Source organism: Salvia hispanica, chromosome 2 (assembly GCF_029641045.1).
Source record: "Salvia hispanica isolate PSC_SH4W2 chromosome 2, Shi_PSC_v1, whole genome shotgun sequence".
In the NCBI taxonomy this organism is placed as follows: domain Eukaryota; kingdom Viridiplantae; phylum Streptophyta; class Magnoliopsida; order Lamiales; family Lamiaceae; genus Salvia; species Salvia hispanica.
This window is the reverse complement of record NC_142693.1, coordinates 65,557,425-65,581,735: the sequence shown is the minus strand read 5'-3', so window position 1 is coordinate 65,581,735 and position 24,311 is coordinate 65,557,425. Positions and strand designations below refer to the sequence as shown.

The following is a 24,311-nucleotide window of genomic DNA, read 5'->3' as shown; positions in this document are numbered from 1 at the left end:
CGGCGGTGTATACAAAGAAAGTGTCGCATTCGTACTCGGAAAGACAGAACTCGGTGAACTCCCGAGACTCGACCGCGTCACGGCATGCCCGGGACGCAACCTTGGATCGGATAATGCATACAAACGAAAGTCTGGACAGTATATCTATTATGACTTCTTGTGGTAGCTTTCGAAATAAATCAAAACCCTTGATGCGTTTCATCTTTGCTTGATTCCTTCCTTCAACAATTCACCCTTATTAATAGTTATTCACTTATTCAAGTATCGTATCCATCAACAATACACCCTTATTTATAGTAATAATATACCCTACTCTAATCTTTCAACCACACACCCTTATTTATAGTAAATCATGTATTCACTACAAAAAAAGCGGCTGTTTGTGACCACTTTATTGCGAGCACTGACTTTTGCTCGCAAACTTGTGACCACTTTATTACGAGCACCGACTTTTGCTCGCAAACTTGCGAGCATAATAGCGAGCATACACGAAAACAACATCCATTTACACCCATTTTTTGCCGGCTGGAATAAAATGAGGGATTTTGCGAGCACACCTATAGTGCTCGAAAGTTTGCGAGCAAAGGGTGCTCGCATCTGTCACAAAATATACATGTGCTCGCAAATTAGTGAGCAATAATAGCTGCTAGCAAATTAGTGAGCAAAAATAGGTGCTCGCAAACTTTAGTTCTTATCCAAATCTACTTTCTTCTTTTCTCATTTGTTACCTTTCTCCACACCGTAGATTCCATCCCTTCCATCCCTTCTGCCATCAGCTTCCACTCATTGCAAAAATTTTGCCAGATCTACTTACATAAAAGTTGGGAGTAGAGATATGGGGAAGCAAGCTTATTAAATTTTGATATTTTCACATTATTGAAAATTGGGGGTAGAAAAATGTGGGGAAGCAAGCTCATCAAATTTTGATATTTTTCAATTATTGAAAGGTAAAACTTTGATTTGCTAGTTATTCTTCTAAAGTTGTGGGCTAAATTATTATACTTGATTTGTTAGATATTCTTAAAAGTTGTGGGCTAAATTATTATACATGATTTGTAAGATATTTCTTCTAAAGTTGTGGGCTAAATTATTATACATGATTTGTTAGCTATTCTTTTAAATTTGTGGGCTAAATTATTATATACTTGATTTGTTAGATATTCTTTTAAATTTGTGGGCTAAATAATTCACAATATTATTATACTTGATTTGTTAGATGTTTTTCTAAATTTGTGGGCTTAATAATTCAAAATATTGGTGTACTCGATTTGATCTATATTATGATATTTGATTTGTTAGTTATTCTTATTTGTGGGCTAAATAACTCAAAGTATTATTACACTTGATTTGATTTATATTGTTTCTTGACTAAGATTTATGCGATTTGGAGGTGTTTCCGCTACCCGTCGGCCCAACTTGGCATTTTCCAATTATTAAAAGGTAAAACTTTGATTTGCTAGTTATTCTTCTAAAGTTGTGGGCTAAATTATTATACTTGATTTGTTAGATATTCTTTAAAGTTGTGGGCTAAATTATTATACATAATTTGTAAGACATTCTTCTAAAGTTGTGGGCTAAATTATTATACATGATTTGTTAGCTATTCTTCTAAATTTGTGGGCTAAATTATTATATACTTGATTTGTTAGATATTCTTTTAAATTTGTGGACTAAATAATTCACAATATTATTATACTCGATTTGATCTATATTATGATATTTGATTTGTTAGTTATTCTTATTTGTGGGCTAAATAACTCAAAGTATTATTACACTTGATTTGATTTATATTGTTTCTTGCCTAAGATTTTTGCGATTTGGAGGTGTTTCCGCTACCCGTCGGCCCAGCTTGGCATTTTCCAATTATTAAAAGGTAAAACTTTTATTTGATGAATATTTTAATTTGTGGGCTAAATAATTCAAAAATATTATTGTACTTTATTTGATTTATATTGTTTGTGTATGATAGATAGTAAAATGAATCAAATTCCGGGAAGAGAGTGGATGTATGAGAGAAAATTTTCCACCGGAGAATTGAATCTTGATTTTATTGATGGTTTGGATAAGTTTATAAATTTTGCTGTGCAACATCCCTCTAGAATGGATGGTTCGAAAATTAGGTGTCCATGTGCACGATGTGATAATAAAAATTTTCTTTATACGGACACGGTGAAGGAACATCTTGTGAGAAGGGGGTTTACTAAAAATTATTATGATTGGAGATTTCACTATGATGTTGAAGCGTCGTCCAGCTCAAGACAAATAGAATCCATGCATTGTGATCCACCATTGAATCCGTACCAGCACATGGTGCATGATGCGTGGGGACAATCAGGTGCTCACGAGCATTGGCAGTATGTTCTGCCTACATACATGCCAGAGCCCCCATTCAATGAGTCGCAGCAGTTCTATAATTTGTTAGAAGCGTCTAAGTCTGATTTGTGGGATGGGTGTGATTATTCTGAGCTGTCAACAAATGCTCGAATAATGACTATGAAATCTGAACATCGAATGTCTCAGCGAGCTGTTGACGAATTGTGTCAGTTTATGGAGGAGCGTTTGCCAAAGCCAAATCGTATGCCTAACAGTTTCTACAAGTGCAAGAAACAAATGCAGACTTTAGATATGCCCCATCTGAAGATACATTGTTGCAAGAAAGGATGCATGATCTATTGGAGAGAAGACGAGAATAGGACCGAATGCAAAGTTTGTGGTCAGGCTAGATTCAAGGATAATGGTAGGAGTCCATTCAAGAAGATGTATTATTTTCCTCTGGGCCCAAGATTAAGACGATTATATGCGTCTGAAGTTACAGCTCAATCCATGCGATGGCACGCAGAGCACGCCCAGACTCCAGGAGAGATGCGCCATCCAGCTGATTCTATAGCCTGGAAAACTTTCGACAAGTCACATCCCTTATTTGCTTCTGAATCAAGAAATGTCAGGTTGGCACTTAGCACAGATGGATTTCAGCCATTCGGCCAAAGTGGTTCACAATACTCATTATGGCCGGTAATTTTAACTCCATACAATTTGCCGCCGTGGATGTGCATGAAAGATCCATACATGTTTCTCACTGTGATCGTGCCAGGTCCGAAGAGTCCAAAACAGAAAATTGATGTATTTCTACAACCCTTGATTGCAGAGCTCAACGATTTATGGGCTGAAGGAATTCCAGCATACGATATATCTAGAAAACAAAACTTCCAGTTGCGTGCAGCACTGATGTGGACTATCAGCGACTTCCCCGCATATTCAATGTTATCAGGATGGAGTACATCTGGGCACCGTGCATGTCCGTATTGTATGGAGGACTCACAAGCTTTTTCCTTGAAGCATGGACGGAAAACTACTTGGTTTGATTGTCACAGGAGGTTTCTCAATAGAAATCACCGGTTCCGCAGAGATAAAAAGAATTTCATAAAGAACAGAACCGAACATTCCGGTCCTCCTTCGATCTTAAACGGAGAACAGATACTTGATAACTTGGAACAATTTGAGTACAAGAGAGTGTTTGATGAAGGTGCAGAAACAGCAAACTCCGAGTTGAGCAAGATTTTTGGATGGAATAAACGAAGCATATTTTGGGATCTTCCGTATTGGAAGACAAATGTGATTCGTCACAATCTGGATGTCATGCACATAGAAAAAAATGTTTTTGACAATATCTTTAATACCATCATGAATGTGGAAGGCAAGACAAAAGATAATGCTAATGCAAGAAGAGATTTGGAAGAACTTGGTATACGGCCTGAACTTTGGCCGTGTGATGGGAAATATCACAAGGCTAATTTCACACTTGATAAAGAAAGTATGAAATTATTGCTCAAGTGGCTCAACATTTTGAAATTCCCAGATGGTTATGTTTCTAACTTGTCAAGATGCATTGATATGAAGAAACATAAGTTGTACGGTATGAAAAGCCACGACTGTCATGTGTTTATGCAACGATTGCTACCAATTGGACTTCGTGAGTTACTTCCACACGATGTATGGGAGCCTCTGACAGAGTTGAGCAATTTCTTTAGAGATCTTACTGCTACAGTGATACGAGAGGCTGATATGACAAAGTACAGTGAGTCGATTGTGGTTACCTTGTGCAAGCTTGAGATGATATTTCCTCCGTCTTTCTTTGACTCCATGGAGCATCTTCCAGTCCACTTAGCATATGAGGCATTGATCGCAGGACCGGTACAATTTCGATGGATGTATCCATTTGAACGGTACATGCGCAAGTTGAAGTTAAATGTAAAGAACAAGGCTGCTGTGGAAGCATCAATATGTAATGCGTATTTGACTGAGGAATCATCTCACTTTTGCACTCATTACTTTGAGTCACATGTCCGTTGTCGAGGTAGAGATGTTCCTCGTAATGACGACGGAGGGGGATCTACTCACTCCACAGATATGCTTCAAATTTTCACATTTGATACCAGATGTGTTGGGAAGGGACGTGCACGATTCTTGTCAGAAGTCGAGTACAGAGCGGCACACACTTACATATTGTTGAATACTCAAGAAGCAAAGGAATATGAGCAGTAAGTTTGATTTCCTTAAATTCGTTTATTGAACTAAATAGATGCTACTTATTTAATTACTTTTTTCATAAAACAGCATGTTCGTCGAGCAATTGCGCGAATGCTTTCCAAGAATAACACCGTCAGAGATAGAGCAACAATTAGAAAGTCAATATGCGTCATGGTTTAATGCATATGTAAGTTTTCTATATATTTTTATTTTGTACATTTTTAACTGTCGGAAATATGTAACTTATTCACTAAGTGGTTGATATACAGGGTCAAAATAACCTACCTCACGATAGTCATTTATACTATTTGTCACAAGGACCATTGACCGGGGTCACGAGTTATAATGCTTGTATTGTCAATGGATATAAATTCCACACAGACTCTTATGGAAAGAGTAAATCCACATTCAACAGTGGGGTTTGCGTCAGAGGGTCGAATTACAACTATGACGAGGATGACTTTTATGGCATTTTGAAAGAAGTTGTGGAGGTCAAATATCGTGCAAGACCAATTAAGAAAGTTGTCTTGTTCAACTGTTTATGGTATAATCCGGGTCCACCTCCACGTGGTGGTACAATTGTTCATCCGAGGTACAAAATTACAGAAGTAAATATTCAGAAGGAGTACCCAAAATATGATCCCTTCGTCTTAGCTAAACAAGCATCTCAAGTTTATTTTGTACCTTTTCCGAGCAAGAAAAAAGACAGGGCGAACTGGCGAGCAGTGTTCAAGGTTCGAGCAAAGAAATTCGATTCTAGTTACATCGCCATGAAAGAGGTAGAAGAAGATATAGCTTTCCAAGAAGATGAACTGGAAGTTCACGAAATATCTGATGATGTACAATTCATAAACCCACCACATCGTGACCCTAGCGGCGCAATGATTCCAATTTTTAGAGAGATTATAGATGAGGATGAAGATGAGGATGAGGATGAGGATGAGGATGAAGAAGAAGAAGAAGAAGAAGAAGAAGAAGAAGAAGAAGAAGAAGAGGAAGATGGCGATGAAGATGAAGATGACTACGACTAGTTCTTGGACATTGATGCTATCTCAAAATGTAAGTACTATCTTATTTTTATTGTTTCGTCTAATTATTGAAATTTCGTAAAATCTAAAAATATTAATTGTTGTTATCATTTTTGAAATATTTTATTTTAAAAATGATAACTATAATTAATTAATATTAATAAAATTATAAAATGTAAAATATAGACTTAATTGTGTATTGGGAGAAAGCAATCGTGAAGTCCAACATATTGAAAATGCAATTCTGAAGTCTTGGAAATGAAAAAGACTTAAATTCCTTGAAGTGGTATTCTCATAAATCTCTCGATATAATTCTCACCTCTCCTCCCCCAATTCTCACAGATTCTCCTTCCCCAATTCTCATCTCCTCCCCCTAATTCTCACCGATTCTACCGTGATATGAAAAACGATACCGATAGTTTTCTGGTCTTCGATAGATTCTCACCGTGATATGAATTTGCAACAGTTTCTGGTCTTCGATAGATTCTCACCGTGATATGAATTTGCAACAGTTTCTGGTCTTCGAGAGATTCTCACCGTCACGGAGCAGATTTCACTGACCTCGTTTCCCTGCTTGATCGTCTGCAATAGGCGATTCCTCTATGCTCGACGACGATGCAGTTTTTCTCTCTCTCTGACTTCGTTTGCATGCTCGATCATCTGCAATAGGTGATTCCTCTCTTCCTTTTCACGGCTTGCTTACGGAATTCTCCACAATTTTCTGTTTTGATTGTTACAATTTCCGGAAAAGTGTTGGTCGGCATTTGCTTGCTTATTTTCTATTTGCAACTGTTTAATTTGAAAGAGGTTATTGATCCTCTCATCGATTCACTGATCCTCACCAATACATAATAGTTGCTGAATTTGATTTTGCAGATCTTAATCAAACATTCATAGTTCTGTGTGATATTTTTAGTTAGGCTACCTATTTTAGCTTGAAACCCATCAGCCGTAGTTGCGCCGCCTTCAACCTCTCCTGGAGACATCCTGTAGTTTTGGAGGTGAATTTTGTTTCTGAAAACCAACAATTGAATAGAGTGATGAAAACTGCACTGTGATCAATATGTTGTAAAATTTCCTAATTTCTGGAATATGAATCAAATCATGGATGAAAGTTTTACAGAGCTGTTGTATTGATGGCGCACTGAAATTCCTTTTCAATTTGCAAAAAATTAGTTTTGGGAACTTATTAGTGGTTTTGCTGAAACTAGATGATTGATTCCAGGCTTGTGAATTTTTAGTTGCTAAGGAAATGCTTCAAGAGAAATGAGTTTGATATTTGCAGTTCTGTGCAGATCAGTTATTGTTGTACTTACTACTGTTTTGCACAAGAGGGGGGCTGTTCAGGCAGGGAGAATTCATTGCTGCCTTTCGTTTAACATCTCAATCTCAGATCAGCGTTTAACATAACTCAGGTAACAACTCATATATACTAATTTTAATTTTACATCTCTGCTTTCGTTTGTTTGTTAAGAATTTTACAAGATCTTGCTATTATTACCACAAGGCTTTGGGAAATGAAAATTTTGATTTCTTGTACATGCAAAATAAACGAGATTTTGAATAATTATCTGTATTAGACTCAACTCAGTAATTATGCTTTTCATCTTCTAAATGTGGTTGTATGTTAATTTTGACTTTTGTTTTCAAGTTTTAATTTTTTCTTACTTGCTACATGTTTAAATATAGTGATGATGCTGTTTAGAATTAGAGGAGAATGGAAGTGGATCTGATCTCTATGATATGCTTTTATTGTGCTTCATCTTTTTGACTTGATTATATGATCTTACATCCATTTTAAATTCATGTGTTACTGTTTTGAGTTGTGTGCTATTCAGGGCCTGGGTGTTCATCAATTGCCTATGGGCTGGCTGATGAAATTGGACCATTGCATATTGAGAAGGATGGGTAGTTTCTATATGCCTCTTGTAGTTTTTTGTTTGGTTGAAACTGAAGTAATTGAAATGGACCCTCAAGTTGTTGAAACAGCAGCTATAGAAGATTTCGTTTTAGGTTGCGTTCGAGTTTGAGATATGCAAAGGATATTATATCAACTAATGGTCATTTGGACTGTATAGATGTCTACCTGAAACGTACAGTGTTTGATGCTCTAGCTTGATGTTTTGCACCCATCTTCTTAGTTTTCTAGCTATGATCTTGATGAGTCATTTAATCAAGCTGATTATGGTTATTATGTCTTATATATTGCTGTTTCCTTTTTAATTTACTCCTCACAAAGTGGATATGATCTTGTAATAATAAAAAAAGATAATCCTACATTGGCTGCTCTACTTGCCTGTTTTGTTACCCTACTTTATGTGCTTTATTTTCAAAAGTAGACAATTACATCCATTCAGAATAAGATATGAAATTTTCTCTGTTTATAGGGTACATCTGGTACTTTATATGAAATGTTTCTCTGTTTATCTATGTGTATGTGTTAGTAAATTCAAATGGGGCGTTTTTATGTCAGTACCTAATTAATTAACCTCATTTAGTGGCTGTGTGAAATGAATGTTGAACTAAACTGTCTGGCATTCTATTAATCTGGCTATTCTTTTGTAGTTTATGTTGATCTGCTGCTACTGGCCCTAGACTGAAAGGCCTAACTGAAGCTTCATCTTATTGGTGAGTATAGCTTGGTTTATATTAATCTAGCATGATGTTACTGATAAGTTCATAGAATATTGTTTAAAATTGTATGCATTAACATATAGCTTATGCACTTAAATCTTTCTATGTTTGGTCACATGTGGGTCTTATAGTATTGCCTCCTTACAATATTCTATAGAATGATACTCTGAATAGAAATCTGAGGAAATTGTATTTTTAGGCTTGACATGGCAGCAATAGGCTCGCAGATTGGATAATACTTACTATTACTCTTATCGTCAGTAGTAGGTTGGATAGAAAAATGCGAGGAGGATTTACAAGACGAGGACGCAGGTTGGCTCTTCTCGATGATGATGAAGAAAATGCTCATGAGGAAGAAATTCATGTCGAAGAGGAAGAATTGGAGGAAAATGATACAGTGAGCGGAAATGGTACAGTGAAGGACCATCCTACACATGATCAAGAAGGCCGTATATTCATTCATCTCAGGAATGATGGATTGTAAGTGGATAGATAATTTTATACATTTTTTTATAAATTTTAAAGTTTATAACTATATATTGATATGCAGATTGTACCCTTCCAGAGCTGTGGCGAACATATTGAAAGATGCTTTCCAAAATATAGTGCACCCAACTGCATTCTCACAAGCAAAACTTGATGATTCATGCATTGAATCCTATTGGCAAGAATTTAAGGTAATTGTATAAACTATAATCCATTAGAGTAAAGAATGGTCAATGTTTTACTTGATATTCTAATTGTAGCTTAGAATTTCTTGATCTAACTGAATTCTTTTCTTTATTAACATTTGCTGGGAAGTCTATAGAATTTTTATATATTTTATTTAATATTTTGTTATATAACTTTTTTTTTTCTTTTCTTTTATATGATTTGGCAGGCCCATGCCAATATTGAGAACTATAATCAAGACCTTGCCAAAAGTGCTTTTCACACAAGATGCAAGCGTAAGTATGGCAATCATATCTACAGACTGAAAAATAGGAAAAGAAAGCCTGCTTACTTCACGGATGCATTGTGGGAAGACTACACTAAAGCATGGAATACGGCTGCGTCTATCAAGGTTTCCGAGAGATGCTCGAAGAATCGTAAACAAGGATATGAGAAAGCCCCCGGCACACATTGTAACGGATCTGTTTCATTTGACGTTACAGTGGAAAAGATGGTAGACATTACATTTTGTAGTTTAACTTGTTCATTTTTTAATTATCATTAATCATTTTGAATATTCTTTGCAGATTAAAGAGAATAATGGGAAGATGCCTAAGTTTGTAGAATTTTATATAAGGGTTCACACGCGAAGAGGCAAAGATTCACCGGGGGAGTTGTGTTCGCAGCGCGCCATAGAAAAAATGGTAATCTCAAATTAATTTGCTTACAAATTTATTTATATATAATTAATATTTTAGTGACAACTGCTGGAAGTAAATATGAATATGATGGTAGTAGTGACTATGATAATCACTTGATCCTTTGATGATCACCCCCAAAATATGAAATTAAATAAGATATCAAGCATTTTTTGGTCTTGCATCTTTGGGATTTTAAATGAAGAAAAATGGGTACTGCCTTGCATCTATGCTATGCTTCCATGATTGATTCTATGTGAGCATTTCATGAAAAACCAAGGCAGTGTTGAAGGGGGTTTACCATTTGCTGATATCATTACTGTTGAAATAAAAGGTTTGTTATGAAGGAGTGAACAGGTGATGAGCATATATGTGAGTGTGCTATATAAATCTGATTCTTGATTACTCTTGAAATAAGAGGTGTTGTAGTTTGGAAACCTCACCATCTTCTCATTTCATGTATTAAATTGTTTTCTTGGCTCTTTTGATTTATGAGAGTAGCAGATAAAATCCTTTAGCACCATTTCAGATTGAATTTGGCAGCAATGCATTGCTTTCTACGAGTTTTAGGGTCATATGCAGGTTGTAATAGACCGTATATAGCATGTGCATGCATTGGTTGGAGTAGACCATATCTTGATTGATTAATATCTGTATCTTTTAGTTATGCAAACAAGGGGCATTGATGCTTACTGTTTTCTTCTTTTAGTTCTGATGCTTAACTGATGCTTACTTGCTTATTGTTATCTTTTAGTTACTGCATTGGTTTGAAGTCTTATTATACATGTTCATAGGAGCAAGTTAAGGCAAGAGCCGATGAGTTGCGGGCTGCTGGGGAAGTAGATCCAGATTTTGATCGCATTTACCTTGACCTTTTTGTGAAGAATATGAAGAGAAAACAAATTCCCGGAGCTGGACAGGCCACAAGCATTTATTTCGCTGATGCTAGCAGTTCGTCCACTGGGGGCTCAGGCGTTAGCACGGAAGAGTTACAAGCAATGCGAGAACAAATCACAATTGAGATGCGCGCGGAGCAGGAGCAGCGATATGCGGAGCTGGAGATGCAAAATGCAGCGTTGAAAGCGGAGCTGGATAGTCAAAGTGCAGAGCGTGATGCTGCTTTAGCGCGTCAAAAAATGGAGTTACGCGCTGAATTTGAGAAAGAAAATGAGAGGATGTTAGAACTATTGTTGGATCTTACTAAAAAGGTTAACCGAATTAGTAAAAACTGAAAGTGTAAGTTTTGAACTATTGTTTTGTTTTAGAACTATTGTTGGATTTAATGTAAGTTTTGAATTTTGTTCTTTATAAATTGTCAATTTCAATTTTGTTCTTTATGGTTATCCAGATAATAAATTAGAAAAATAATGAGCACAAGAGGTGCTAGCAGAAAGAGCTGTCGATAATGCGAGAACAAATCACAATTTTGTGCTAGCAGAAAGAGCTGTCGATAATGAGCACAAGAGGTGCTAGAAAATTTGCGAGCAAAATGGAGGTGCTAGAAGAATTGCGAGCAAAATGGAGGTGCTAGGAATATTGCGAGCAAAATGGAGGTGCTAGAAGAATTGCGAGCAAAATGGAGGTGCTAGGAATATTGCGAGCACATACATAGTTTAATCGACATCCACCATTAGCGAGCAAAAAGGTGGTCGCAAATGAACTTCTGCTCGCAAAAACTACTCACAAATTTGCTACAAGCGCTATAGCGAGCAGAGTTTTTGCTCACAATCTGCTAGCAAAACTTATATTTGCGAGCACTTTTATATAGTTTTGCTAGCACTCTGGTGCTCACAAACGAGCGCTTTTTTTGTAGTGATTCTATTCAAAAATATATATTCTATTAACTCCCGTAGAAAGTAATAAATCTGATTTGAGATTTCATATATATAAATAATTTTAATCAATCTATGTCTATCCTCATCTAACTACGAAACGATATTTGATCTAATTTGGAGAAGATATTTATAAAATTATGTTATACGTGGAGAAATTAAATTATGTTTGGTTGGCTATAATTAAGACAATTTTATTAAGTTATTTTCTAGTCAAGTTTAATTAGAAACAAGATTGAGTATATTTGTTTTATTTAATTTATTGGCAACTTAAACAATTAAAATTGATTAATAATAATCCAAACTTATTTATTTTAGTAAAAGTAAATGAAATGAAATCAAATAGTGCAAATTTAGCATAATCATTTCAATGCTAACAATATCATTTTAATTTTATTTTTCTAGTTTGGAGTTTCAGCAAAGCATTTCATTGAAAAGGATTCCACAACTGATTCATAAAACTGATTTTTGATGTCTCATGTGCCAGAAAACATTGATTTCAAGGATGTCTCTTGGTGATATGTTCGAGAAGCCTCGTTTGAACAGGTTCAGATGGCGGTCGCAGTGTGCAGACCATCTCCTTCGTCTTCCCAAAATAGACCTGATCCAGCGAGTACCTCAGCTTGCTCTCCATTTCTTCGATCATCTTTCCCATATTACAGAGATGACCCTCTGCAACCGGAAGATCCATATTCATCTGTATGGGGAAAATGACCGAGATGTGGCATGAGAAGCGGATAAATTAATACCAAATCGCCACCATTTGTAGTCCAAGTGGAAAATACCTGTCTTCTGATCGATCCTGACAAGTTGAAGCTGCCTGAGGACTCATCGTTTGTGGTCAACGAGAGCATCACAGAGCTAGTCAAACAATAACGAGCAGTTGCCTCCTCTAGAGGAACCACCTATAAATATGAAAACGTATGAGCATAACTATGACCACATGGAGTCTGTTTCAGAGTCGGATGACATACCTCAATGACATGTATTGCTTCCCAAGATCCTTCTTCTAAATAACCTCTTCTGCCATCTGCAGTCCTCGAGCCATCTTTGAAAGCGAAAATCAATGCATAAGTAGAGGAAGAAGAGTAACAAAAATAAATAAATGGGAGAAAAATTGTCACCTTTTTTTATTAAGAAGCAAGCAACGAAACCTTCGTATTCGTGCTCCCAGATATACACTGATGAAGTACCACCTTCATAGTACCTATTGATTGATTGGTCCACTTAAGCTACTTGAACTCTCAGAGAAAAAAAAAAAAAAAAAGGAAATAGTAACGATGACAATAAAATTATAGATACATAAATATTATACCAACAAATACAACATCACTTCTTAGAGTAGTTAGGAAGCAGTGTAATTCATTATTTTTTGCAAGAAGTTTGTATATAGTTGAATAAATTAAGTAAAAGACCTCACTGGTCACAATAAACCATGAAGACATCATTTGCTTCCACTTCAAGTTTCCTCAGCTCCTGAGATGGATAAACCCCGTCGTCTAGTGGGGGATGGTATTTATTTGACCAAGGTGACCTTCAGGAGCCAAAACAAGAAACAACCGAAATAACCATGTTTCAGTAAGGCTGATTATAAACATAATAAACCATTGGCCCTTGATGATGTTATTTCACAAGAATTAAAGGAAGCATACACTATTGCGTGTGCGGCATACCTATAAGAATCTGCATCTCGGTTATATTCGCATAATATGAACTCCTTCCCACTATCAACATCACATAAAACCTGAGGAACAACATTATGTTTAGCAAAATAACCTAGTAAAAAATAACTTTGTTTGCAGTAAAGATCACAGTAAGGTCATAGTACTTTGCATAAAGAGAAGTCTGCTTGTAAAAAGTACAATGAAGACCAAATTTAAATGCACGACATGCAGTTCAGATCATGCCAAATAAGAGACTAATCATCTTCCTATCCATCGGTATATAGGATTGCAACAAACCAAGAAAAAAAAGTAATAACAAGCAGAATATATGTATGAAATGATCCTGATACCCCAGATGTTCTTCATCCCTACGGACCTACTACAGCTATGGCTCAAAACTCCTTCACGAATCAACATCATCAAATAAAGCAAAAAATCCCACAGCAATTCATAAATCAAAAGATAACAAACACGAGAATCAATTCATTTTGAGCTATTTATGACAAAATCGAAGATACAGCCAGCATGTTATTATGAAAATGGAATTAATTGTCTCGGTTCATGAGTCCAATTTCAGAACCTAGACTTAGAGAAGAAACCATAAAAAAATTACACAATTACTGATTAGGAACTCAAAATCCAATGTACAGCTGAATTATACATCGCCACAACAATTCCGCCAACAATACCACTATTTTCCCCAAAAAATTGCAGAAAAAAACTGAGAATACAAAATCCAATTGCCACGGAAAAAAAAGTGATCTTCAAAATTCAAATCGCATAACCTATTAATCTCTGATAAAATTCTCAATCTAGACGATTTCGAGCATACGCACACATATATATACATATATTCTTGTAATTCAATCGAATTAATCCAATTAAACTTGTACGAGGCATTGCAACGATTTCACCTGAAGAGGCTGGTCAACTTGAGAGAGGAGATCGGAGGAATGATGCGGTAAAAGGCTCAACAATGCCGTTAGCGCCGCTTCCGAATGCTTGGGCGGAATTCTTCGCATCAATCCCATTGCTGCCTCCATTATGAGCTCTTTCGCTTCTTCCTTTTCAGATCAATTTAATGTGGAGTAATATTTGTTTGAGAGAAAATGATTTTAAAATGTCATTTTTAGCTTTTCCTATGATTGCGCTATGGAACTAATTTATAGCTAAAAAAATGAGACACTATTTTATTTTGGCTAAATATAGTAAATATGGAAATAAATTTAAAGATTCATGATTTTTAATTGTGTATTAGTATAACATTATTTGCCACAAATGTCATGTTTTCATTTGGTTCAAAGTTGTTTTAGTTACAATAAGGATACTTAGTGACATAAGTTTACTGATGTTCGTAAACTTTCTTTCTAAGTTTACTGATGAAATTTCATGTTCACGATACTATTATGTCATCCATTGATTCAAATGTTAGAGGAATATTTTTTGTCTATGGTTATAGAGGTACTGGTAAAACTTTCATATGGAGGTCTTTATAAGTCGGGATTCGTTCGAGGGGTGAAATTGTTTTAAATGTAGTATCCAGTGGCATAGCTTCTTTGTTGTTGCCTGGAGGTAGAACAGCTCATTCTCGCTTTAAGATTCCCATCATTGTTGATGAAGATTCCATGTGCAACATAAAACCTGGGAGTGCGCTTGCTGAACTCATTGTTAGAGCTAAGCTTATCATATGGGATGAAGCTCCGATGGTTCATAAACATGTGATTGAAGCTGTCGACAGGATCTTTAGAGATATCATGTGTGTATGTGACGAGGGCAGTATGCAGAAACCATTTGGTGGAAAAACTATTGTTTTTGGTGGTGACTTTAGCCAAATCTTGCTTGTTGTTCCAAAGGGTAGTAGGCAAGATGTTGTGAATGTTGTTATCAACTCTTCTTACCTTTGGAAGTATTGTACGGTTTTGAGGCTTACGAAAAATATGAGACTGTTGAGTGTTGCATCATGTGATGAAGCGGAACGTTTGAAGGAATTTTCTTCTTGGGTTGCTTCAGTAGGGGATGGTGTTCTTGGTGGTCCAAATGACGGTGAAGTGACTATTGGTCTTCCTTCTGACATTGTTTTGTCTGATTCTGGTGATCCTTTGAAAACAATTGTTTCCAATATGAATCATGATGAGTTGAGCGGTTGTTTGTGTCATCGTGCTATACTTGCTCCTACGTTGGAGATTGTTGACGAGGTTAATCAATTCATGATGTCGTTGGATCAGTCCGAAGGTCGTCTTTATTTGAGCTCTGATAGTATTGCTAACTCAGATTCGACATCGGGTAGTTCAGCTGCGCTACGTTCAGTTGAGTTTTTGAACAACTTGAAGTGTTCAGGTACACCTAATCATGAATTGTTGCTGAAAGTTGGTACTCATGTTATGCTCCTAAGGATTATAGATCACTCGAACAGATTATGTAATGGCACAAGATTGTTGATTACACGATTAGGTGATTATGTTCTGGAGGCTAAAGTGTTGGCTGGTCATAATGTTGGGCATAAAGTTTTGATCCCTCGAATGTCTTTCCTTATGATCCAAGGTTGCCGTTCAAATTACAATGACGGCAATCCCTGTGGCTGTATCGTATGCAATGACCATTAACAAAAGTCAAGGTCAATCTTTGGCTCATGTTGGATTATTCCTACGGAAACCAGTATTCAGTCATGGACAGTTGTATGTTACTATATCTCGAGTCACGAGTTGCGCAGGTCTGAAGATTTTGGCATGTAAAGACGAGGATGATGATAGTAGGGGTGATTCGACTGTTAATGTTGTTTACAAAGAGGTTTTCCAAAATTTATGAACTAATATTGTTTTGTATATAATATTTTGTTGAGTTGTTTGTCTTTTGCTATATAGTCTGTTGTTAATTTTTTTTGCATATGGTTTATATTCTTATCTGTTTTATATATTTATTTATACTTCTAATTTCTTTTTCATCAGACCTCACGCAATTTTATCTTTATTTACACATATTTTAAACGTCTTATGTCTCGTGCATAGCACGGGTGTTGACACTAGTTTATAGCTATAAAATGAGACACTATTTTATTTTGGCCAAATATAGTAAATATGGAAATAAATTTAAAGATTCATGATTTGTAATTGTGTATTAGTATAACATTATTTGCCACAAATGTCATGTTTACATTTGTTTCAAAGTTGATTTAGTTACAATTGGGATACTTAGTGACATAAGTTGATATGGATACGAAGAGGAAAAAGTTCAAACTTATCGATAAGTTTAATCTTAATTTTACCGAATTATTGTAGCATCATAATTCACTAGTCTTCTTGAAATAGCTCTTGTAGATGAAAATGAATGTCGAATTATTCAAAAAATAAAAAAATAAAAAAAAATCATTGGATTGAGTTGAAGCCTTGCCAGTGGAGGTAACACATTCTTTTTTTTTTTTAGTCCATTAAAATTAAAATTTATCATGCCATTCATTTATAGTCTATTTCATTTTATCAAACATTTTGTATACTTAAACTTTTCAATAATCTCTATATGAAATACTTTGTGTGCTTGCTATCTTTTTTGCTCTCACCAATCCTCGTGTTCCATTTTATTAGTATTATCATGATTAGAATGGAATTAAATATAAATTCTAAATATTGTATAAATTATAAATTATGATTTAGACCGTCAGAAAATGTCAACAGATTACAAAATATTAGCAACAGAAAATATCAACATAGTGTACGATTGATGCTATGTTGATATTGTGTTGACATTTTCTATAACTACTATTTTATCATCTGTTGACATTTTTTAACGGTCAAGATCATAGTTTATAGTTTGTACAATATTTAGAGTTTGCATTTTATTAATACTCCATTACTATTATACATAAATATGTTCAATCTAACATTTTCAAGAGTTGGTATAATTAGGGTGTCTAAAATTATTTGGAATCAAGGTTCCACGAGACTAGTTATCATAGTAATGATCTGAAAATGCAATTATACTAAAAAAGAAAATTTCAATAACTAAATTTAAAAAGAATATGAGTATATAACTATACTAAATTTATTTTGAACATAATAAAAACTATACTATAAATATTTCAACAATTGCCCCAATTTCTCTCGACTCTGGAATGAGTTGAACTGAATCTTCTTCAACAATCCAATTTCCCCCTAAAAAAATCACTGCAATTTCTGCTATCGCAGCAATGGCAGAAACGCAAATTCTCGACGGAAAATCAGGTATACGAGCCTCAATTTTCGAGGAAGACTCTCGAAACAGCGCTCTCTTTCTGGAACTGAAGCACAGCTGCGTGCAGCTGCTGGACCTCCTTCGGAACCCCGACGCTGATCCCTCCTTTCTCTCCCATCTCCTCCACCTACTCCAGAACTCCTCCGCGCTCTCTCTCCAGCCGCTTTTCGAGTATGCCTTCGCTTCTCTAATTCGTCTAATTGGCTAATGATAGGTTATTTGTTTCAGTTGAATTTTATGATATTTCATTTGCTGGAACTTTAACAGAGGAACTAGTGAATTAACGTGCTAAAACATGTGGAGATGATAGGTTAATTCATTATCGAGATACTATTGTGTTTGCTTATTGAATGCTTAATGTGCAGATGATCCGTTGTTTATCTAATTTTTTGTATTTTTTTCTCAGCTTTATTTTGTTCCCGTTGCTGCTTCTGTTCGACGCATCAGTCGAATGTAGGTCGTCGATGAAAATTGATTCCAAAGATGATTCTCTAGTATCTAGCACCTTACGGGTGGAACATAAAGTGAGTGACTCGGTGGCGGAGGGCGTGGTTCTCTGCTTGGAGGAAGTGTTGAAGAAGTGCCAATTAGGATCTATTGATCAGGTACCTAAAGCTAGAGGGGAATTTTAATATGACATACTATATGTTTTCACCGTTGCGGACTTACACTGCACAGATAGTTGGTTCTTTATATTTCCACATTGCCATTATTTGCATTCTTAGGCATAGTTTTAAACTTATTGCATAATACTTATAGAGGATTATCTATTCTAAATATATAAGTCATTCTAGATGCAAGATATAATCAAAGAACTTTGCTTTTCAGTGCTTGTAGTTGCCAGTATTAATTTTGGGATTTTAGTATTTACCTTAGAATTCGATCCTTTGACATTCAGTTCAACTTATTTTTCTCATGCCATATATTTAGGAAAAGTTGTTTGTGTTGTCCATCGAAGTTGTTCTCATAATGATTTCTATACTGCGTAGATGGTTGTTATACTGAAGAAATTGACACTTGGAGCTATGCTTTCTCCATTGGAAGCTTCAGAAGAATTTCGTGAAGGAGTGATAAGGTGCTTCAGGGCCGTGTTGCTGAATTTGTGTCCTTGTTCAGATGATTCATGTCCTTGCAAGCGAATAAGTAATAGGCCTATTCTTCCAGATGAAAAAGAATGGCAATTTTCAGGACATATTTCCGTTTCAAAAGAGTGTCCATTAGCATTTCTTCAGTCTCAACCTGCTTCTGCAGCGATTGGACACTGGCTGTCTCTTATGCTCAAGGCATGTATATGTCCTCATAGATGAGTTTCTATAAGAGAAATAGTGATTAAGCAGGTTGTCCTTTTGATCATGTGGCATGATTCTATGTCTAACTAGATGTCTACTTGAAGGCTGCAGATATTGAGGTCACACGAGGTCATCGAGGCAGTTCTAGGCTTCGAGTTGAAGCTTTGATAACACTTCGAGTGCTAATTGCAAAGGTGACTTATTATTCTTTTCTTTACTGTGCTATTTAGTAATATAAGGCATGCACATATGTACAGCCTGCCAAACATATTGAGGGACTTTATTTGGAAAGATTCGCACATTTTCGAAGTTTCAAAATGTTACTCATCAGGAAATAAGAAGCTGTAGTGTATAATTTTGTGTCGACCTTGCAGGTTGGATCGGCAGATGCCTTGGCTTTTTATTTACCAGGCGTTGTAAGTCAACTGGGGAAGGTGTTGCACACATCAAGATCTATGATTAGTGGTGCCGCAGGAAGTACAAAAGCCTTGGATCAGGCAGTTAGAGCATTGGCTGAATACCTTGTTGTGGTTCTCGATGATGGCGTTTCTACACCTCATGGTGCCCAGGTGGAGGACATTTCTGGCTTCTCATCAACTAAAGAGAAACCACTTTCTTCATTCCTAGAGGAACTCCGTCACCTACCTGCTCAAAAAACAACTCAGGGTGATATCAGAGATTCTACTGAATCCATAGAGAAAGGCAGCATAATATCCGTAGGAGATAATGTGCAGGGCGCTGTTGACCTTAACGCTCGATCACTGCATGTAAACCGTACAGAGGAGTGGTTAACAAATACTGCTGCTCATGTTAATAAACTTTTATCTGCAACATTTCCTCTTGTAAGATTAACATGTCTGTTTTCTAGCATAGTTTATAGTACTGTGTTATGTTGCCTGTTACTGTACTTATTTGGAACTCCTTTTCTTTCCTCTTGCAGCTTTGTGTTCATCCTAGCAAAAATGTGAGACTAGGACTTTTGGCTTCTCTACAGGGGCTCTTATGTAAATGCAATTACACATTGAAAGAAAGCAGATTAACACTTCTGGTGAGCTAGAACCTAGAATGTTAACAAATCACCCTTTTATGTGCTTTTGGCAATGTCCTGGCATTCTCGAATTGATAACAACGTAGAGATAAATATTTGAACAGTTAGTTTCAAGAACGCGATTGACCTTCCCCATCTGTTTGGCTCAAGAGTTCAACGAGCCAATGGTTGTTCTAAGCTCTACAGTTGTTTAGTGCACTGCTCCTCTCGAGCCATATATACCCAATAATTCCCATTATGGAGTGAACATTAGAATCGCGCGAGACTTGAAAAGAGAGATGTTATCCTCTACTCCATTCTGCTCCTCTTAGTGCCGTTTTGGTACCAGCCAGTTTTTTTTTGTGTGTGGCGTCAAAATGTTTGAGCATACCAATGACCTAGCTATGAGATGTCTTTAGGGTTTTGCCTATTAGGTGCAGTTCTGTATGATTAACCTCTTATGATGAATCACTTCACTCTATCTAAATAATCAAATTCTCTTTTTCTTTGTTAGCATCTGTGGTATAAAAATATGAGCTGGTTTTTGTGCAGGAATGCTTGTGTGTGTTGGTTTGTGATGATCTTGGAGATGTGTCTTCATCAGCCCAGGCCTTTTTTGGACTTCTGGTTTCATCGAAAGAAAAGCATCAAACAAAACATGAGATTGTTGAACTTTTTAGCAGGTAAGTAAATTTCATTGTATTATGTTGTTTTTGTCGTGAAACCTTGAATTGACTATAACTTTGTTTACGCACACATACATACAGGTTGATTGAAAAACTTCCTCAAGTGGTACTGGGTAATGAGGAGTCACTTGCACTATCACATGCCCGAAAGTTGCTAGCAATTACATATTTCGGTGGTCCCAAACTTGTCGCAGACTACCTTCTTCTTTCCCCTGTAGGCTTTCCATTTAACTCTTGTTTAGCTTTGTAAAGGGCACCTAAGACTTAGATATCTCAGTTCCCGAAATCTCATCCTTGTTTGGTGGCCTTATATTACTTGACTTCTTCTAGGTGACAGCTGCCCGTTTCTTGGATGTGTTTGCGCTCTGTCTAAGTCAAAACACTGTTTATGCTGGTTCACTCAACAAGCTTGCAGCAGCAAGACCCACATCATCCGGCTTCATGCATTCAATAGCTGAGATCCAGGCCGTTACTAGTGCTGAAGGTTCTCGGGGATCAGGTTTCCAGAATAGGAAAATTTCAAATGTATACGAACATGGAAATAATGAATATAAGCTGCCTAGCATTCCACCTTGGTTGACCAATATGGATAGTCAGAAGCTGTACCAGACTCTTTCAGGAATCCTGAGGCTAGTCAGTCTATATGTACTCACAGGTGGTTTATTTAGGTGTTTTTTCCAACTAATATTTGTGCTCACAACTTCATGCAATTGATAAGGTTATTTTATTTCAGACTCTCGAAGTCAGGGTTCGTACTCTGGTTTAATTGATATTCTCCTTGAACACTTCCATAAACTGATATCTGAGCTGCGACTGAAAGAACTCCATAAGGAAAGCTGGCAGTCTTGGTATAAAAGAACGGCGTCAGGGCATTTGGTGCGGCAAGCTAGTACTGCTGCATGCATCCTCAATGAAATGATTTTTGGGCTGTCTGACCAGGCCATGACATCTTTAAATGGAATGTTCGGTCATCGTCTACACCATACAAGTAATGGTGTTGATGATGCTTTGGTAGAAAATCATGCTCAGGAGAGGTACCAGAAGTCTAGTGCCAGGGCTTATTTGATTGATTGCATCGGTAGTATCCTACATGAATATTTATCACCTGAAGTCTGGGATCTCCCACTTGGACTATCAGCTTCTCCCTCTGGAGAAGGCGACGTAAATATGCATTTTTTCAGTGACAATGCAATGCTGCAGCAGGTTTCTTTGACTTAAAATTTGCTTAGGGTTTAGCCATTTATATGCAATACAGATTTGTGCAATGTAACACTGATATTGTACACATTTCCCCATATCAGGTCATTATTGAAGGAATAGGCATATTCAATATTTGCCTGGGCAAAGAATTTTCATCGTGTGGATTTCTTCACTCCTCTCTCTATATGTTACTTGAAAATATCATATGCTCAGATTTTCAAGTCAGGAGGGCTGCTGATACTGTCCTACATGTTATCTCTGCTACACACAACTGTCCAACTGTGAGTATTCGTTATGCAGTTTCTTATGTAAGCATTTGAATCTACAAGTATTACTATAACTGCATACAATTGGTTCAGGTGGGCCACTTGGTTGTCGACAACTCAGATTATGTGATTGACTCCGTATGTAGGCAACTGCGACATCTAGATTGTAATCCTCACGTGCCTAATGTTCTCTCCGCCGTGCTCTCTTATGTTGGGATAGCTGACAAAATATTGCCACTGTTGGAGGAGCCGGTACGAGTTTAATGTCTTCCGGATGTTAATTGTTAAAAATTGTTGGCAATCCTGATAACCTGATGTTTTTGACTTGTATAGATGCATACAGTCTCCATGGAGCTTGAAATTCTTGGGAGGCATCATCACCCTAATTTGACTGTCCCCTTCTTAAAGGTTAGTTTTAGGAAGCACTTCCGTAATATCTTTAGTTGATAGTCTTAAGTTCTTAATTTTTCTTTGTTTAGGCCGTAGCAGAAATAGCCAAAGCCTCTAAACGGGAGGCTGGTGAGCTTTCCGGTCAATTAGAGTTGTACAAGAATGATGTCAATTCAAAAATGTTGAATGAAGAGAAAAGAACAGGAAATAATGTTCGGCATTCAGGATCAAATGCTAATAATATTGACTCCGGTGAGTACTTCTCATTTAGTCATATGTTAAATTCTTATGTGTTTTTTGACATTGTATTTTCATGGCTCAGTATTGGTGCAGATTAGATATATCAGTAACATATGATGCTTTAAGCCTATAACCTCTCTGGTTGAGCTCTATGAAACTATTGATTAATGTGAGAACTAGAAGGCGGCCACATTTCACTTGATTTTGGTTTTCTTTTCCATCAACCGAGAACATAAAAGATCTTCATGATATAGCCTTCATAATAGGAAGCTTTTCAGTTTTGATATCTCTGATTTTACTGTCATAGTCTTGACTTGTGTGGACTTTTTGTCGTTCTGCAATAAGAATATCTGTTTGCCAAGATATCTGAAACTAGTATAATATCTGAAATATCTGGAGATGATTGGTACGAAGATATGAACTAGAAGGTTATAAAGAAATAATGAATTCCAACTCTAGATGCAGAACAGCAGTCTGACTCAAAGCTGTTTCTGGAGCATCGAAACAGATGATGTTCAATATTTAGTTTTGCAGTTAACAGGAAACTTGGCTTACTCACCTTTGTCCATTTTTCCCCAGAAATAGATGAGGAAGGATGCGCCATTGAATGGGAGTCTGTCGTATTCAAGTTTAACGATTCAAAAAGATATCGGCGTATAGTTGGATCTATTGCAGGATCATGCATTGTTGCTGTTACTCCACTAATTGCTTCTGCTGATGCAGCAGCATGCTTGACAGCTCTGGATATAGTTGAGGTCACTTTCATTTCCACATTTTACCATGTTGTGCCTGATAAATATTCCCAATAATTCTCGAAAATCGGACTATAGGTTTTTATTTTTGAATAAATTCAACTGAATCTTTGTCATACCTTGGTTTTCTTTTAGGATGGTATTACCACACTTGTCAAAGTGGAAGAAGCCTACAAGCACGAGAGTGAGACGAAAGAAGCAATCGAACAAGTCATTCAGTCATGTTCGTTATACCATCTTCTCGACACTCTCGGTGCTGCTGAGGATGAAGCTTCAGAGAATAGATCACTTCCTGCAATGAACAAAATCTGGCCTTTCTTGATTACCTGTTTTCGGAATAAGAATCTAGTGGTAAGAAAAAGAGCAGTTTCATAGTGAAATCTTTACGATCTAAGGGCCGAAAACGGTTCTTATTATGTTCTGTCTCGCTCCACAGGCCATCCGAAGATGCTGTCGCACGATCAGCACCGTAGTGCAAATCTGCGGTGGGGAGTTCTTCGCTCGTCGCTTCCACACCGACGGCGTCCACATCTGGAGACTCCTAAGCACGTCGCCGTTTCAAAAGAAAACCCGCTCCAAGGAAGAACGAACCCCCCTCCAACTCCCTTACAGGAGGAGCCTCACATCTTCCGAAGATTCGCCTGCCGAGCTATCAACCCTGAAAGTCCAGGTAGCGATCCTCGACATGATCGCAGACCTAGCTCGGAGCAAAAGAAGCGCTCCGGCACTGGAGCCGGTCCTCAAGAAGGTCAGCGGCGTCGTGGTCGGGATGGTGTGCAGCGGCGTCAAGGGCCTTCAGGACGCTTGCATTAACGCCCTCGCGGCGCTGGCATCCATCGACCCTGACCTGATATGGCTGCTTCTTGCCGACGTGTACTACTCGCGGGCGAAAAGCCCGCCTCCGCCCCCGTCCGGCGAGTTCCCCGAGATCTCTGAGGTGTTGCCTCCGCCACCATCGCTCAAAGACTACTTGTACGTGTTGTATGCAGGTCAGAGCTATGGATTCGATGTTGATTTTGCCGCTGTGGAAACTGCCTTAGATAAATTAAACTCTATTGTTTTTACATCGCAAATGTACAAATAATTGTTTTTTGGTTAAATTTCTGGTTTTGTACTAGAATAAGGGCTTCATTATATTTACATTTTTAGGTTGTGTTTTGTTTTGTAGTACTCCCTCCGTCCCGCTTTAGCAGTCCCATTGAC

General features: G+C 37.0%; 5 protein-coding genes across 8 annotated transcripts; 4 read left to right on the top strand and 1 right to left on the bottom strand.

Moving 5' to 3' along the window:
* The first annotated feature begins 2,271 nt into the window (after positions 1-2,271).
* On the top strand, positions 2,272-7,585 carry LOC125206577 (uncharacterized). The gene is made up of 4 exons (XM_089065305.1): positions 2,272-4,538; positions 4,615-4,714; positions 4,797-5,366; positions 7,394-7,585. Exons 1-4 carry the CDS (start codon positions 2,272-2,274, stop codon positions 7,583-7,585), a joined length of 3,129 nt encoding a protein of 1,042 aa, XP_088921431.1.
* Positions 5,881-10,870, top strand: LOC148932971 (uncharacterized). 3 transcript variants are annotated; one of them, XM_089066191.1, is made up of 8 exons: positions 5,881-6,224; positions 6,851-6,970; positions 8,121-8,183; positions 8,454-8,669; positions 8,740-8,866; positions 9,070-9,354; positions 9,428-9,544; positions 10,333-10,870. In XM_089066191.1, the coding sequence occupies exons 4-8, from the start codon at positions 8,470-8,472 to the stop codon at positions 10,768-10,770; spliced, it is 1,167 nt and encodes a 388-aa protein (XP_088922317.1). In that variant the 5' UTR covers positions 5,881-6,224; positions 6,851-6,970; positions 8,121-8,183; positions 8,454-8,469; the 3' UTR covers positions 10,771-10,870. The 3 variants fall into 3 exon arrangements, with proteins under 3 accessions (XP_088922317.1, XP_088922318.1, XP_088922319.1); XM_089066192.1 differs by lacking the exons at positions 5,881-6,224; positions 6,851-6,970 and adding an exon at positions 7,334-7,463; XM_089066193.1 differs by lacking the exons at positions 5,881-6,224; positions 6,851-6,970 and having other exon boundaries at positions 7,966-8,183.
* Positions 10,871-11,713: 843 nt separating this feature from the next.
* LOC125201541 (F-actin-capping protein subunit beta-like) lies at positions 11,714-14,156 on the bottom strand. Its single transcript, XM_048099702.2, has 7 exons — positions 13,949-14,156; positions 13,044-13,114; positions 12,791-12,904; positions 12,495-12,577; positions 12,345-12,418; positions 12,156-12,275; positions 11,714-12,067 (listed from the first exon to the last, which is right to left on the bottom strand). Exons 1-7 carry the CDS (start codon positions 14,075-14,077, stop codon positions 11,870-11,872), a joined length of 789 nt encoding a protein of 262 aa, XP_047955659.1. The 5' UTR covers positions 14,078-14,156; the 3' UTR covers positions 11,714-11,869.
* Positions 14,157-14,440: 284 nt separating this feature from the next.
* LOC125200514 (uncharacterized) lies at positions 14,441-15,839 on the top strand. Its single transcript, XM_048098151.1, has 4 exons — positions 14,441-14,495; positions 14,571-15,371; positions 15,486-15,575; positions 15,691-15,839. Exons 1-4 carry the CDS (start codon positions 14,441-14,443, stop codon positions 15,837-15,839), a joined length of 1,095 nt encoding a protein of 364 aa, XP_047954108.1.
* Positions 15,840-17,116: 1,277 nt separating this feature from the next.
* On the top strand, positions 17,117-24,266 carry LOC125221733 (ARM repeat superfamily protein). 2 transcript variants are annotated; one of them, XM_048123954.2, is made up of 17 exons: positions 17,117-17,429; positions 17,665-17,863; positions 18,248-18,541; positions 18,652-18,741; positions 18,922-19,389; positions 19,488-19,595; positions 20,127-20,257; positions 20,342-20,474; positions 20,591-20,915; positions 20,994-21,463; positions 21,562-21,741; positions 21,820-21,978; positions 22,060-22,134; positions 22,206-22,368; positions 22,936-23,111; positions 23,244-23,459; positions 23,545-24,266. In XM_048123954.2, the coding sequence occupies exons 1-17, from the start codon at positions 17,215-17,217 to the stop codon at positions 24,190-24,192; spliced, it is 4,050 nt and encodes a 1,349-aa protein (XP_047979911.1). In that variant the 5' UTR covers positions 17,117-17,214; the 3' UTR covers positions 24,193-24,266. The 2 variants fall into 2 exon arrangements, with proteins under 2 accessions (XP_047979911.1, XP_047979927.1); XM_048123970.2 differs by lacking the exons at positions 17,117-17,429; positions 17,665-17,863 and having other exon boundaries at positions 18,295-18,541; positions 18,659-18,741.
* Positions 24,267-24,311: the final 45 nt, after the last annotated feature.

Bases quoted from the DNA above. Each gene is read 5' to 3' on its own strand.
- LOC125201541 (XM_048099702.2), bottom strand. From the start codon at position 14,077: ATGGAGGCAGCAATGGGATTGATGCGAAGAATTCCGCCCAAGCATTCG. The intron at 12,905-13,043 runs GTATGCCGCACA...TGGCTCCTGAAG, and splicing joins CGAGATGCAGATTCTTATAG to GTCACCTTGGTCAAATAAAT. The intron at 12,068-12,155 runs GTATTTTCCACT...TTCCCCATACAG, and splicing joins CAGGATCGATCAGAAGACAG to ATGAATATGGATCTTCCGGT.
- LOC148932971 (XM_089066191.1), top strand. From the start codon at position 8,470: ATGCGAGGAGGATTTACAAGACGAGGACGCAGGTTGGCTCTTCTCGAT. The intron at 8,867-9,069 runs GTAATTGTATAA...ATGATTTGGCAG, and splicing joins CCTATTGGCAAGAATTTAAG to GCCCATGCCAATATTGAGAA. The intron at 9,355-9,427 runs GTAGACATTACA...TATTCTTTGCAG, and splicing joins ACGTTACAGTGGAAAAGATG to ATTAAAGAGAATAATGGGAA.
- LOC125221733 (XM_048123954.2), top strand. From the start codon at position 17,215: ATGGCAGAAACGCAAATTCTCGACGGAAAATCAGGTATACGAGCCTCA. The intron at 20,475-20,590 runs GTAGGCTTTCCA...GACTTCTTCTAG, and splicing joins ACTACCTTCTTCTTTCCCCT to GTGACAGCTGCCCGTTTCTT. The intron at 23,460-23,544 runs GTAAGAAAAAGA...CTCGCTCCACAG, and splicing joins TTCGGAATAAGAATCTAGTG to GCCATCCGAAGATGCTGTCG.
- LOC125200514 (XM_048098151.1), top strand. From the start codon at position 14,441: ATGTCATCCATTGATTCAAATGTTAGAGGAATATTTTTTGTCTATGGT. The intron at 14,496-14,570 runs GTACTGGTAAAA...TTTTAAATGTAG, and splicing joins TTTTGTCTATGGTTATAGAG to TATCCAGTGGCATAGCTTCT. The intron at 15,576-15,690 runs GTTGCCGTTCAA...TACGGAAACCAG, and splicing joins GTCTTTCCTTATGATCCAAG to TATTCAGTCATGGACAGTTG.
- LOC125206577 (XM_089065305.1), top strand. From the start codon at position 2,272: ATGCATTGTGATCCACCATTGAATCCGTACCAGCACATGGTGCATGAT. The intron at 4,715-4,796 runs GTAAGTTTTCTA...GTTGATATACAG, and splicing joins CGTCATGGTTTAATGCATAT to GGTCAAAATAACCTACCTCA. The intron at 5,367-7,393 runs GTACAATTCATA...TGTGCTATTCAG, and splicing joins TTCACGAAATATCTGATGAT to GGCCTGGGTGTTCATCAATT.